This window comes from Grammomys surdaster, unplaced genomic scaffold (assembly GCF_004785775.1).
Source record: "Grammomys surdaster isolate TR1022 unplaced genomic scaffold, NIH_TR_1.0 126906, whole genome shotgun sequence".
In the NCBI taxonomy this organism is placed as follows: domain Eukaryota; kingdom Metazoa; phylum Chordata; class Mammalia; order Rodentia; family Muridae; genus Grammomys; species Grammomys surdaster.
In genome coordinates this window covers 2,130,495-2,144,788 of record NW_021621692.1, presented here as the reverse complement: position 1 = coordinate 2,144,788, position 14,294 = coordinate 2,130,495, and the positions used below count along the sequence as shown (strand labels likewise).

The window sequence follows — 14,294 nt, the reverse complement described above, 5'->3', positions numbered from 1 at the left end:
ACACACACACACACACACACACACACACACACACACACACACACACACACACAGAGTTGTACCCCTAAGGGAGATCAGTATCAAACCCACAAGAAATAAAAACAGGTTCCACAATAGATATTTTTATTTGTGTGCCGTAAGTACATGGGGGGGTGTGCACACCTATGTGGAGATGTCTACACACCTGTATGCATATGCAGAAGCTGGAAGAAGGTATTGGGTGTCCTCTATCATTCTCTGGTTATTCCTTTGAGGCAGTGTCTCTCCCTGAACCTGGGGCTTGCATCTTCTCTGCTAGATCGAAACCAGCAAGGTTCATCAATTTTCCTTATGCTGTTTCACCCTCCCATCTTGAGCTGAGGTTATAGGGATGCCAATGGGATGCCAATGTCCAGTTTGCTATGTAGGTGCTGGGATCTAAAACCCAGTCTTCTTGATTGCTCAACAAATGATCTTGAAGCCATCTCTTCACACACACACACACACACACACACTCACACACACACACAGAGAGAGAGAGAGAGAGAGAGAGAGAGAGAGAGAGAGAGAGAGAGAGAAATAGAGAGAGAGAGAGAAAAGGAGGGAGAGAAGGAGAGAGGGAGAGAGGGAGAGAGGGAGAGAGGGAGAGAGAGAGAGAGACAGAGAGAGAGAGAGAGAGAGAGCGCTATATTTTGAAATAGATTTGGGAAGATAGCTCAGTAATTAAAGTGCTTCCCTTACAAGTCCGAAGACATATATGTGGTTTCTAGAACCCATGTTACAAAGATCCCAGCCAGCCTCCCAGCACTGGGAAGGTGGTGACGGGAGGATCCCTGGGTCTCACTGGCCAGTCAGCTTAGTCTAATTGATGAGTTTTAGGCCAGTGCCTGAAGAACAACATCTGAGGTCCTTGGCCTCCACACACATGTATGCACACACACAGACACAGACATACACACACAGATACACACACATGCATGCACACACACAGATACACAGAGACACATACAGACACAGACACATACACACACTTGAAGTAGACTGTAGGCTTTCTTTTGACATCTTCAGAGACATCAGCATCACAGACAGATCAAATCAACAAGTCTGGGAAACAGACTGTATTAACTTTCAGAATGAATTACATACTTTCCTTTTTTCTGTCTTTTTCCTCCTCTGCATCATCAGGTTTGGCATTCTACCACAGCACTAATCCAGATCTAAACACTCCAGGGAATCCCAGTGTGTCAGTGTGGCATGCCCTTCTGAGGTTTCTAGTCTTCACAGAACTCAAGAAGAACTGTCCCACACAAAGAAAACTTCTTCAACAGGTTTGGTGACTCCTGTTGCTCAAGATAGCCAAGTCCAGCATGGGCATGCCAGGGCTGTCAGAAAGTCATTCATCAGAGAAAGGCAGGAGCCCAGCCCTTGAAGTTAGCCCTGTGACTAGAAAATGCTTCATGCAACACACAGACCTGGGCCTTCCTGCACGTGAACCTGGAGGGCATATCTGTTTTACAGAGCTGCTGGCCTTCCAGGCCTTAGTCTTAACCTAAGAAACAGGTCCTGGAAGTCTTTGAAGCCTTGAAGAAATAGAACAAACAACAACAAAAAGCCAAACCCCAAACATGCAAGGCCAACCCTGCACTTGCAATGTATTCACCGTGATGCTTGGCTTTCATGGGGTTTCTTCCTCTATTTTTAAAAAAAAAAAAGGAGGGGTTGGAGAGACAGCTTGGCTCTTACAGAGGCTCTACATTTGATTCCCAGGACCCACATTAGGCAGCTCACAACTTCCTGTAACTTCAACCTCTGTGGGGAGCTGTACTCACATGCACATACCCCCCTATAGGCATAATTTAAAGAAGTCTAAAAGCAATTACATTGTACAACTATTGATATGAAGACAAATATATAAAGAAACCATTTTATCCCACTTTAAAGTACTTTTCTTTTCTTTTGTGTGCACGTGTGCGCACGCATGCGCGCGCGTGTGTGTGTGTGTGTGTGTGTGTGTGTGTGTTATGTACATGTATGTACAGGTGCACATTCCAAGCATGCACACCAGAATGCAGAAGAGAATGTCAGGTGTCCTGCTCAATCACTCTGGGAGGCCGGAAACAACAAGCCTCAATAACCCCTTCCATCTTCATCCCCCAGAGTATTGGGGTCACAGGCAGGCATTGTGCTATTCTGATGTGGGTTCTGGGGATTCAAATTCAGGTTCTATGCTTGTATAAGTGTTCCTATCCACTGAGAAACCTCCCTAGCCCCAAGTAGTTTCTTTTCTTGTTTTGAGACATGACTGTCATATAGCCAAGGCTTGGCTTTAGAGTGTTGAGATTAGTGTACCACCAAACCCTGTATGGGCAGTGCTGGGGATCGAACCCTGGACTCTGTGTGTGCTAGGCAAGCACTCTACCAACTGAGCCTCATCCCTAGCCCCCTCACGTAAATATCTTACGGGCTCTGGCACTCTTTCATGGGCCTGATGTATCAGTGGGTTTCTGTCCCACAAACACCATCACCAGCCCTTTGATAGTGGAAAGGAAGGCAGGGCCCACCCATGAAAGGAGGCAGCTGAGACAGAGGCCTCTGTATGGTGACACAAGGAGGCTAGCCTTGGAGCAGGCGAGGTGACCTCTCAAAGCAAGCAGGGGTCGATCTTCCACATTCTTCCATCCTTACAAAACTATTGTCTTTTTCATGTTTCTCTGAAATTTGTTCATAGGAGATTGTATGTTTCTGAAATCTATTTTTGTTTTGTTTTTTGTTTGTTTGTTTGTTTGTTTGTTTTAAATAAGATCTTGCTATGCAGTCCAGGCTGCTTTGGAGTTCTAAATTCAAGCAATTGTTCTCCTGTTTCAGATCCTCCCAGAGGGTGGGGACCCATCCAACTGGTTGGCGCTCTTATCCAAACAAGGTATCAAAGGGAGTTGGCTAGGTGATGGTGAGGAGGGGTACAGAAGGCTCTGCCTGCTGGACCCCAAGCCACGTGAGCAAAGAGTGAAGGGTCACATGGAGGCTTCCTTCTAGTAGAACAGCCCTGGGCTCCAAGGTTGGGTGAGCATCAGGGAGAGGACAGGTGGGAGGGTTTCCGGAAGCTGAGCACAGTTGGACTAGGGGGAAATCTGACCCAAGGATGGGTAGAGAGAAAGGGGTGTGGTGGTTTAAATATGTTTGGCTCAGGGAGTGGCACTATTAAGAGGCTAGCTTTTGCTGGAGTAGGTGTGGCCTTGTTGGAGAAAGTGTGTCACTGTGGGAATGGGGAATGAGGCCCCCCTCACCATGTGGGAGCCAGTCTTCCACTATCAGCCTTTATATGAAGAGGTAGAATTCTCAGCTCCTTCTGTGCCATGTCTGCCTGGATGCTGCCATGTTCCTGCCTTGATGATAATGGACTGAACCTCTGAACCTGTAAGCCAGCCCCAATTAAATGTTGTCCCTATAAGTAAGAGTTGCCTTGGTCATGGCGTCTCTTCACAGCAGTAAAACCCTAACTGAGACAGATGGATATCAGGGAACGGTTCGGGATCATTGGACCCAGATAAAGAAGTGACTCTCATCTTCTCTCTCCCTGGGAGATAAGTACGGAAAGATGCCAAGAATAGAAGAGTAGAGAACAGAACCACCTCCAGTGGAGGAATAGAACTGTCCCTAGGATACAGGAACAGGTTCTTTTTTAGCATGTAATTGTAATTTTCTTTCTGCATTGCTTAGTCCCTTTCATTATCCCTGAAAAAAGCAAGGTCCCCACCCCTTCCTGGTCTTAGTCACACTGCAGAGGCTTCAGGGACTAGCCCATGTTCACAATTGACTGGCAGCCCATCTCAGTAGCTCCCCACCCTTGAGTCTCTCTTACGGACAAGCCTGGCCCCCAAAAGCATCTACTTCAGAGATGCCTGGGGGGGGGGGATACCGAACAACAAACGGTGAATACCTATCATGGACATTGGCCCAGCAGGCAGGAAAGAGACATTGGCCCATCTCAACCCTCACCATGGCCAGGAGGGAGGAGATGGCCTTGAAAGGGGATGCATGGCTGGGTACTAGTATCTTCAGAGCCCCCCAGGGTAGCCCAGGGCTCCTCTGCAATTCTAGCTGATTTTCCAATGAGATTATCAATCCAGCCAGGTCTGCCTTGCTTCTGTTCTTGCTGGAAATGGGGATATCTGTCCCAAGCACCACATGTGGTTAGTCCTCCATCGACAACAGGGACAGAGATGTCTGTCTTTGGCACAGAGTCAGGCGTGGTCCTCCATTGAGAAATGGGATAGCAATGCTCATCTCAGGGGCACAGAGCCAGGCATGGTCCTCCATTGAGAAACGGGATGGCAATGCTGATCTCAGGCACAGAAGAGACCCTTCACCTTCTTTCATAAGACTAAAAGAAATTTCCTTAAGGTTCTTTTTGTCCTTTCAGGGGACATAGCACTGCCTGGAGATACCTTGGTTGTCACTAACAGTTTCCGGGAAGAGGCCTGGCCTTGTGCTAAATATCTCAAAATGCATAGAACAGGCCCCACCCATCACAGAAAAGAATTATCTGGCTCAAAATATACACAATGTTACATTCAAGAAACCCTGAGCTAGAATTGTAGGGTAAAACTATGAGGCCTTTTCTACTTCACCCCCAAAGCCATTCTTCTAAAGGTAACTTCTCAACGTCAAGAGAACCCAAGCTGATTTGCCCATCCTTACTGATCCATAGTTTCCAGAGCAACGTTTCACCCATAGTTGGAATCAGCAACAAATATGGATCGTCTCTTTTTGATAATTGTCTCTTCAGGCTTGCGGAGGGTAGGTAATCATGTGCAAGATCTTTCTAAAATTGTTGAGGTAGATATTTAAATAGGCGGCACCCGATCTGTCTTGTGATACGGGGCCGACATGTTCCTGACTAGGCTAGGCGTGAGGTCACGAGCAGCAGCGTGTTCTCACTGCTGCCGCAGCTCAGGCCACCGGCTCAGGCAGCTAGAGATGCTGGCCCTGCCACCCATGAGATTCCAGTGTGGAAGATGGCTCTGCCAATCTTCTACACTGTCTCCACAAGGCTGGGCCCAGACCATTTCACCATCCATGCAGTATTCGGTAGAAATAAGACTCTAATGTTTAAAGATTATCCAAAGGCTTTATATTTGGTAATGTTCAATAACAAGATGCCTACACAATAAGAAGTGTAACCCAATACCCAACCTAGATGTTTCAACTACCTTAGACTGCACATCCATTTTCATGTTCCTCTCTCTCTCTCTCTCTCTCTCTCTCTCTCTCTCTCTCTCTCTCTCTCTCTTTCCCTTTCTTTCTCTCGTCCTCTCCTCTAGTCCCTCCTCTTCCTTCTTTTTTTCCTTTCCTTACTCCTCCTCTTCCTCTCCTCACTCCTCTCACCTTAGCTCCTCCCAAATTTCGGGGAAAATATGCCGCTACATAAAATACTATTATATCACTTAGGTACATATCTGAATATTAATGCTGAGTATCTCTAAAAAAATAACCAGTGAGATTCATGCTAAACAGTCTCCAGCACAGCCTTTTTAAATTTAATTTTTATTATATTTGTTTGTCTGTTGTGTGTATGTGTGTGGACACAGCAGCACTACAGTGTTCACATAGGGTCAGAGGACTCAATTCTTTCCTTCCACTATGTGGGACCCAGGGATGGAACTCAGGCTACCTTCGTAGGCTAAGCCATCTTGTGGTGTCTCCAGCCCCCCGCCCCCACATACACCCCTGCATGCTGTTTATAACATTTTTCTGTATTCATGATAGTACATATTTGCTAACCCGACTGTTTTAAGATGCTGTAATTTCTTGGGGCCATTTCAATAGAAGTTGAAAGAACTCTGGGCGTGAAGAAGTTACCCCCGCTGTAGAAGATCTCTATCCTCAAAGGACAAAGTACTAAAACCAGCAATAAGCCCGGGCACCCACACAATGAAATGTGAACCCTCCCTCCATTCTAGGACATGAATCAAAATCATGTTCCCCTCAGTGCTGAGCTATGGGGGCCTCAGGGAAAGGCAGTAAGAAGCCCCACCCATGCATGTGCTCACTTGAATGGATTAACATGAAAGAGTAATAGGAGGAAGAAAACAGCTGCCACTCAGACTAACTTCACACCAAAAATATCCTAAGAGGAGCTGCATGCTCCAATAGTTTTCTTCTGATAAAGTACCAGAGGCCCTCAAAAAAACACTATCTATACCAAGAACTCTCTTTAGTCACCAAAGGATGGCCCCCATCATTGTTCTCTGATGATCAACAAGACAATAGCCTATTGTGGTGCAGTAATTGCTGGTCACTATAAACACAGTTCTCAGATGAAAAGCCTCTGCTTAGGTTTAGACAGTGAAACCCCAAGCTTTGAAGACTCTGTGGAGTTATTCGTGCCTGTGCAGCCCAGCGCTTGCCCCCTTGATAAGAAATCTGGATACACTCTAGTCAGATCTATAAAAGCAGCCCTCCTGGCCCTCTTCCAGCCAAGCCTGACATCACGGATCCCAAGCTGTGTGGTTGTTATCACACCTGCTGGCTCCCACGGACTGCATGCTGCCCCCTCCTGATAGCTCAGAGATAACCCACAATCCTTGAGGGAATGGGGGCTAAAGGGAGTAATAACTACTCCCCTGGGCTGTCAGAACTGCTCGCCCCCCTTCTGTTCTTAGCTTTGGTCTCAGTCCTTCCTTCCCACTGGGTCTGGAGATGTTGGAGGTCGCTGGCGATGGTTGCTTTCCTCTGGTTGGCGTTATTCTCCTGCCAGAACCTGTCAGGTTGCTGCCAGAGAACCTTTCAACCAAGCAAACTGTATTATTCTGAGTACATGAGTAAGCACTGCTATGGAGGTTGTACTGTGTTGGTGAATACAGGGCAGAACCAGATAGGAATGACCCGTCAGAATCACTGAGAAGGTGATAGCACAGTTGGTAAAGTGCTTACCATACAAGCACGAAAATCTGAGTTCGATCCCCAGTACCTATGTAAAAAGCTGGGTATGGAAGCATGCACTTGCAATCTCAGTGATAGGTAGTCAAAGACAAGAGTGTCCCTCGGGCTTGCTGGACAGGTACCTAACCAAATTATTGATCCCCCAGATGCCAATGAGACCCGGTCTCAAAGAGATAGGTGACCTGGAGAAACGTCTCAGTGATGAAGAGCACTTGCTGCTCTTACAGAGGACCTATGTTTGGTTCCCAGCATCCATGTGATGGCTCAGGTGACTCCAAGTTCCAGGAGATTTGATATCATCTTCTGATGTCCACAAGCACTGCAAGTTCACGGTAAGCACAAAGCACGTATAGACAAAGCACTCTTGAACGTACAAACCTTAGAAATTAAATAAAGTCATAGGGAAAAACACAAAGTGGGTGGTTTCAAAGAATGACACCAATGGCCTCTCTACACACATGCATGTACAGACTCTTTCTCTCTCTTCTCTCTCTCTCTCTCTCTCTCTCTCTCTCTCTCTCTCTCACACACACACACACACACACACACACACACACACACCACACACACACACACACACACACACGAACACATACACCAATGGTTGACCTCTGGTCTCTCTACACACATGCACATACAGACACACACATATAAACACACACACATACCTATACATGCACACATATACTAAGTACATAAACACATAATTTTGAAATGATTTAGTGAGGGTCCCAGCTATAAGTCAGGGTTTCTTAGTTTTTGTGGCAATGTCCCCAGAGACCCACTGTAACCAAATTCCTTGCCAAGAAACTGGCCTTATATATTAGCATCCAGACATTGGAGGGATGTCACAGATGATGCTCCTGATTAAAGATGTTCCTGGAGACTACGACTAGACGCTGTGCTGCCCAAGGCTGGACAGCATCCTTACCTAAGGGTTAATTCTTTCCCTCTTAGTCCACTGGGGCCATCTGTCCCCTTCCTGGCCTCCAGGGCATTCCGGTGTCTGTACTTCTTTCTTGGGGCCATTTGATCACTATGTGATGCACAGGTTTCTCAAAGCCACCTGGGACATCTGTCCTAATCCCAGGGACGAATAAGCAGAGTTCATGGGACTTCACTCTGGCTGCCATCTTAGGCAGCTTCTCTCTTTAGCACACACTGCTAAGAACCAAAGCTGAGGGTTAGAGACCAGCAAGGTCCTTCATTTACTCGAGGGTCACCCCCAGGGGAAGGGGAAGGCCCTCTGCAGCCCACCTCACTGTACAGAATTGCTTTATAGGCAAAGCCACACTGCTGTCATGAGAGCGCAGGAGGATGCAGGATTCCTGCCTAACACAGGTAACCAATGAGCAATGAGTTTGCTGGAGTGAGTCTCCTGTCACCCCTGTGTTCACATCAGTCTGGCTCTAACCCCCGCAGCTAAAGGTCGTTCAGATCTCCTACCTTAACAAGGCGGTGCTAGTGACATTGGCTGGAACTCTGCCAGGCCAGTAAGCGAGTGCTGGGACCCGATGCCCACCTTCCCAGGTGGTCTGCTTGGCTGGACTTCCCCCTATGAGAAGAAGCAGTTGTTTCAGGAACATCAGTAACTTGAGGCCTCTTCTTCAGCTAAGTGATGGCCTGTGGGTAAACAGTGTCTCGATAGGAATATCCAATAATTTCAACAAAGAAATGTCTTTCTTAAAAAAATAAATTTAAAAAGCTGGGCAGTGCTGGTGCAGGATTTTAATCCCAGCATTTAGGAGGCAGAGGCAGGCAAAAATTTAGCCTCTGAGGTTGAGGCTAGCCTGGCTTACAGGGTGAGTTCAGGATGGCCAGGCCTATACAGAGAAACCCTGTTTCAAAAATCCAAACCAAACAAAAACAAACAAACAAACAAACAAAAAGAAAAGAAAGAAAAACTTTAATTATCTTACTACCCAGCTATGTGTCCCCAACAAACAGTTAATAACTCTCAGTATATCCTTCGATTTTATTGGACTTAACATATATAAACAGAGACCTCTGTTAATTTTGGCAGTTCCTTTCATGACATCCCCCACTCTAAACTGTGTTATTTTATTCCTTCCTTCTTGTGTGTCCCCACACTATGAGACTTCAAGACATCCCGTGTGCTTAAGGAACCTTTGTTGAATAGATGGATCTGTCTTCCAGTTGAGCATGTCTGATTAGGATGAGGAGAGAGGGAAAGCAGACCCCTACAAACTGGCCTACCTAGCGTGCGAGACGCCATCGATATTCAACCACTAGTACTCAACAATAAATAGAAGCAACAATCCTTTGAAAGAGGGAGTCTCCTCAGCTTTTTAATCCGCCCAGTGCCTGGCTGACCTTGTGCGGATTTGTTTTGTTTTGTTTTTCCTTGAGTCAATGAGTTGTTCTGATGAGACAGTTATCAGTCATGGCTCTGAGTGCTTGCCTCTTGGCGGGAGGCAAGAAGAGCCCATGTGCAATCTATGAACTTTAGTGATGAGAGGCATTATTTTTGTAGCCAAGTCAAGAGTGACCACCAATATAATGACAGCCCGTGGGATGGAAGAGATGAGGTCATGTTTTATGAAAACATCCTGAATACACATGTTGCATTGAATTAACCACGACGGGGCCCCGGCACTCCCACATACACACACACACACCCCACCCTCATCCCTGGTTGAGCCAGAGGCCAGGGATTCCACAAGGTTCGCGTGTAAGAAGTTCTTCCAAGACAAGTGCTGTATGTGGCTCACACACGCTGTGGTCATGCGACTTCCCCCAAGTTTGGCTGGTGTAAATAAGAAAAGCAATCATGGGTGGGGAGTCAGGGCGACTAGAATGAAGGCTTCCTCCCTCTGTATTCTCACTGCCTCAAAAAGAACCTTTGATGTCCCTGGCTCAGCATACCATCCCGGAAAATCTCCAAATTCCTGGGGCTAGCACATAAGGAGCTCCGGGAGTGTTGATATAAGGAACTGAACACAAAGCGACTCCCACCCTATGGACTGTTTACATCTAAGCCTGTTAGGTTCAAGAAACCAACAGAATCCCCATCACTGTGAACTGAAAAGCTCTTTGATCTAATCCAGCATTTCTCAAGCGTGTACTTTCCTCTGGAGCCTTTTCTTTCAAAAAAAAAAAAAACACATTAGACCACTCCAATTATCCACACACGTGGAACAGAAAAATCTAGAACTGTGGCAGAGCATAAAACGAATTTCTACGTGGGTTCAGAATACCCAGCATGCTTCAGTTTAAGGCCAAACGGCAATGAGTACACATGCAGACATGTGCTGGGGAATCTGTGGGTCTTTCCAGCCCTGGGAGGGGCATTTGCGTGGACAGTTTTGGTATGAGTGGGTGGAAATATGGGGCCCTTTAATTTACAGCCCATGATGCTTAACATTCAAAGGTCCCTGCTTAACCTTTTGAGGCCAGATGCTAAGGCAAGGCCAAGGCTTTGGATTCAAGAAGTAAATCATTATCTCTAACCGGAAAGCAGGAGGTGTAGCTCAGCTCTGTGACAGGCCAAGGGGCACCTGTTCACAATAATACTTTGGGCAGCTCCTTTGCAGATGACTGACCTCCCCCAGGGAGTTTCTCAACGGAAACAGTTTCATTGTGCTTGCCATCTCTCAGCGGAGGGTCAGAAGCTGGAGGGGTTAGAAAGAACTGTGCTGGCAGCAAATGTATCTGTTAACATGGTGGAAAGTTCAGCAACTGATGGGGAAACGGTTGGCCCGTAGAGGCCCCTCAACATGGCCACGTGGGTGGAGCCAGTCAGCTAATCCAGCTGCACCTAAGGTTCTAATTTTAGTCATGATTATTTATTCCAGCCATCCAAATGATCCCTGTCCCACAGTCCTTGTACGCCAAAGGAATTGAGCCTTGAGTCCTGAGTGTGGCCAAGCAATCACCAAAAATATTGATCACCTGCCACACACACACACACACACACACACACACACACACACACACACGTTGCTCTGCTCCAAACCCCAGTTTCTCACTGCTAGGAGTCAGGAAGAAACGTCTCCCTGGTATCTTCTTCCATAGGCCTTCCAAGTGGTGGAGTGCCGTTATCAGCCACGTGTGCTTATCCAACTGGTTTCCCGTGGTTTGTCTGTGCTGGCAAGGACAGAGTCCAGAGTAACCGCCTCTATAGGACGGCTGTCTCTAGGCAGTTATTTTCGTCCTCATTCTGAGCTAAAGATAATAGTAACAACAACATCATCTATTAACTGACCCCTTATCAAATGCCAGACTAAGTGTTTTTAAATACACGGCTAAGTGCTTTTCTACGTAATCTCATCAAATTTATCTAACAATCCCTTGTACGTTTATTTGTGTGTATGTGCACACATACACGCATGTATCCACCCTTGTGTGTGCACCGAGATTTGCATGTGGAGGTCACAGGACAACTTTGGGGAACTGGTTCTCCCCTCTCACTATGGGTGTTGTGAGGATCAGACTTAGGTGTCTGGGCTCCACTGCAAGCGCCTTCATCCACTGAGCCACCCCGTCACCCCCTGTATGACAATCTTTCATACCACACACTACGATCTCTGGTGTTTATTCGAATGAAAATGCTCAAAAAGGTTAAGTAATTTTTTTTTTCTCAGTATTGAGGTGAGAACTTGGGGCCTTTCCTGTGCTAAGCTCAGTTACATCTGCAGCCCTGACGCTTTTTTTTTTTTTTTTGAAACAAGGTCTCACCAAGTTGACCGGGCTAACCTTGAATTCACTATGCAGTCTAAGCTACACTCAAATTGTCAAATGTCCTGCCTCGGCTACCGGAGTAGCTGGGATGGCAGGAATCTGCTACCTACCAGCCCAGGATGAATTTACATAGCTAGTAAATCCAGATCAAACTACACAGCATAGCACAGCGTTCCACATCCAAAATGCATGTCAGAACCACTGCTTTTAAAACACCATGGTAAGGCCCGTCTCCTAGAGGCAGTCATTGGCTGGCCTGACTGGGGGGGGGGGGGGGGGCGCATCAATATCTTATAAAGCTCTCAGTAATGTAACCTGGACAGGGCTGATTCCCAGGTTAGATGGGAAGCAGACACAATGCACTTCAAAGCCAAATGTAGCTTATGTGCTTTTTTGTATGTGATTGTTCATAAGTAGGTATACATGTGGAGATACATGTGGAGATACATGTACATGAGTGTGGGTGTGGAGGCCACAGGTCAGCCTTTTCAGTTTTGGTTTGTTTTTTTTTTTGTGACCCAGAGAAGCTAAGCTGCCTTCTCCCATTCAGACCATTTAATTTCCAAATAAGGGGAAAAAACCTACCAAGCACAGTAGCTCATGCCTATAAGCCCAGGATTTGGAAATCTGAGACAGGAAGATTACTTCTAGTTCACCGTTAGCCTGGGATATATGGTAGATTCTAGGCCAGATTGGGCTACAGAGTGAAATAGTATCTCAAAAATTAATTAATTAATTAACCCCTCGGTAGACTTGACCTATGACCAACTCATTTCTCACCTTTTCCTATCCACTGATTAGTAAACCCCGGACTGTTTCCTGATCACTCTGGGGACCTGGGAATTGTCAGAAACACAAGAGACCAAGCTGTTGTGTTTTTTATTGGCCTAAGATTCTGAGAGCGTCAGGAAGTGAGGAAGCCCCAACTGAGGCTTCACCCTCCTTACCTAATTTAAACGTCTGGGACTCAGAAAGTGCAGTCACCGCCCAGGCTTTTCCTCTGCCTCCTGAACCCTCCAATCTCTGAGACATTTTTTCTTCTCTACTATGGGTTTCAGGACAGGGCCACACTGACAGGCGATCTATGACAGCTGGCTTCACCATGTGGAAGCAAGTCTGACCCCTGCTCTATAGTCCCTCCCACTGCTCCTCAAGTCCAGAGGCCTTGGTGCCCTGCAGTGACTCATAACCTCACACTTCCATCCCACTTCGTGAAGAGCTGGCTGGCTGTCTAATTCCCACATTCAGATCAGGGTCTCAAACTCCAGCCAACACACACACCCAGGAACCGCTAGCCAAGCACAGCAATGGCGGGAGAGAATGGGAGAAGACCTCAGAGTCTCCCAGATCAGCCTTTGCTCTAACCACACAGCAGTCAGCTCATCAGATTTAAAGACCCAGGTCAGCTGACTTCCCTCTGCCTCCCCATTGGCTCTAGCATAAAGTCTTTAAGAGATGATTAGCTAGAGGTCAACCTTGGGCACCTTCTTCAGGGGCTATCTCCCTTATTTTCTGAGACTCTCACTTGACCCCGAACTCAGTTGTTAGGAAGCAAGCCTGGGCAACATGCTCCAGAGAGCCGCTTGCCTCTGCCTCTCCAGCTCTGGGATTACAAGCATGAACCATCAGGCACCACATTTTTAACACGGGTTCTAGGGATAACTCGGGTCTTCATGCTTACAAAGCAAGCATTTTTACTGAGTTATCTCCCCATCCTGTGTTCTTTAAACAGACCACACCTTTATCCCGTATGCCTGCTGTAGCCTTAAAACCATGACCTCATAAGTTACAGCAGAAAAACAGCTAAGCCCACAGCTTATAAGCGTCTATGCACTTTTCGTTATAGAAAGCTGTTTGTTAACTGAGATAAGCTTTAGTACTTTGATCCATGGCTCCGGTACATTAAAAGTGTGAGCTGTATTTGGCTTTTTGTCCAGAGATGCTTGTCTATGGGCCGTGATATTGTATTTCGATGCATTTGTGGTTAGTTATGACTCTAATTAAAGCAGAACCTCTTACTTAAAGCAATAAATATTTAGCCTCAGCAACCAAAACATAAACAGAACCATGATTCATGAAGTTGCTTACTTGATCTTCCCTCCCTGGCCTCTGAAGTGAAGTGCCATTCTGCAGTGTATCACGGCAGGGGCTAAGCTAGCCGACCAAGATTCCCTGCTGCCTACGCCTAGGAACAGCAAGCAGCCTTTCCCGGAAAGGGTCCAACTACCATGTTTCACTGAGTCAGAAAAACAAGCAGCTAAGCGAGAGAAGTGTGCCAATCTCTTCGTGGCCAGACAAGAGCTCATGTAAAATACGGACTTCCGAACCAGTGAGGTGGCTCAGTGGTTAGGGGTGCTTGCCTACAACCTCCCCCCCCCCCAGGACCAGAGTTCTACCCCTAGGACTCCTGAAGGTCGTTTTCTGACTTCCATACATGTGCTGTGTCCATTCAAAAGATGTTTATACAGAGGCTGGAGGGCTATCTCGAGGGCTATCTCAGTGACTAGGGAGCTTGTGGCCAAGCCTAATCAGCTGAGTGCAATCCTTTGGATCTTGATGGGGGAAGGAGAAAGAACCGACTCTTGCAAGTTATCTTCTGGCATCCACCTGTGTACCATGGTAGCTTGTTCTCTCTCTCTCTCTCTCTCCCTCTCCCTCTCCCTCTCCCTCTC

At 46.8% G+C, this 14,294-nt stretch overlaps 1 protein-coding gene across 1 annotated transcript in view; it reads right to left on the bottom strand.

Annotated features, from left to right (window-relative positions):
- Arsg (arylsulfatase G) overlaps positions 1-14,294 on the bottom strand; it is an 86,747-nt gene that overhangs the window by 15,520 nt on the left and 56,933 nt on the right. The window contains exon 9 of the mRNA XM_028761239.1: positions 8,368-8,476. Coding sequence (XP_028617072.1) covers positions 8,368-8,476 — 109 coding nt within the window. The remainder of the gene's footprint in view (positions 1-8,367; positions 8,477-14,294) is intronic.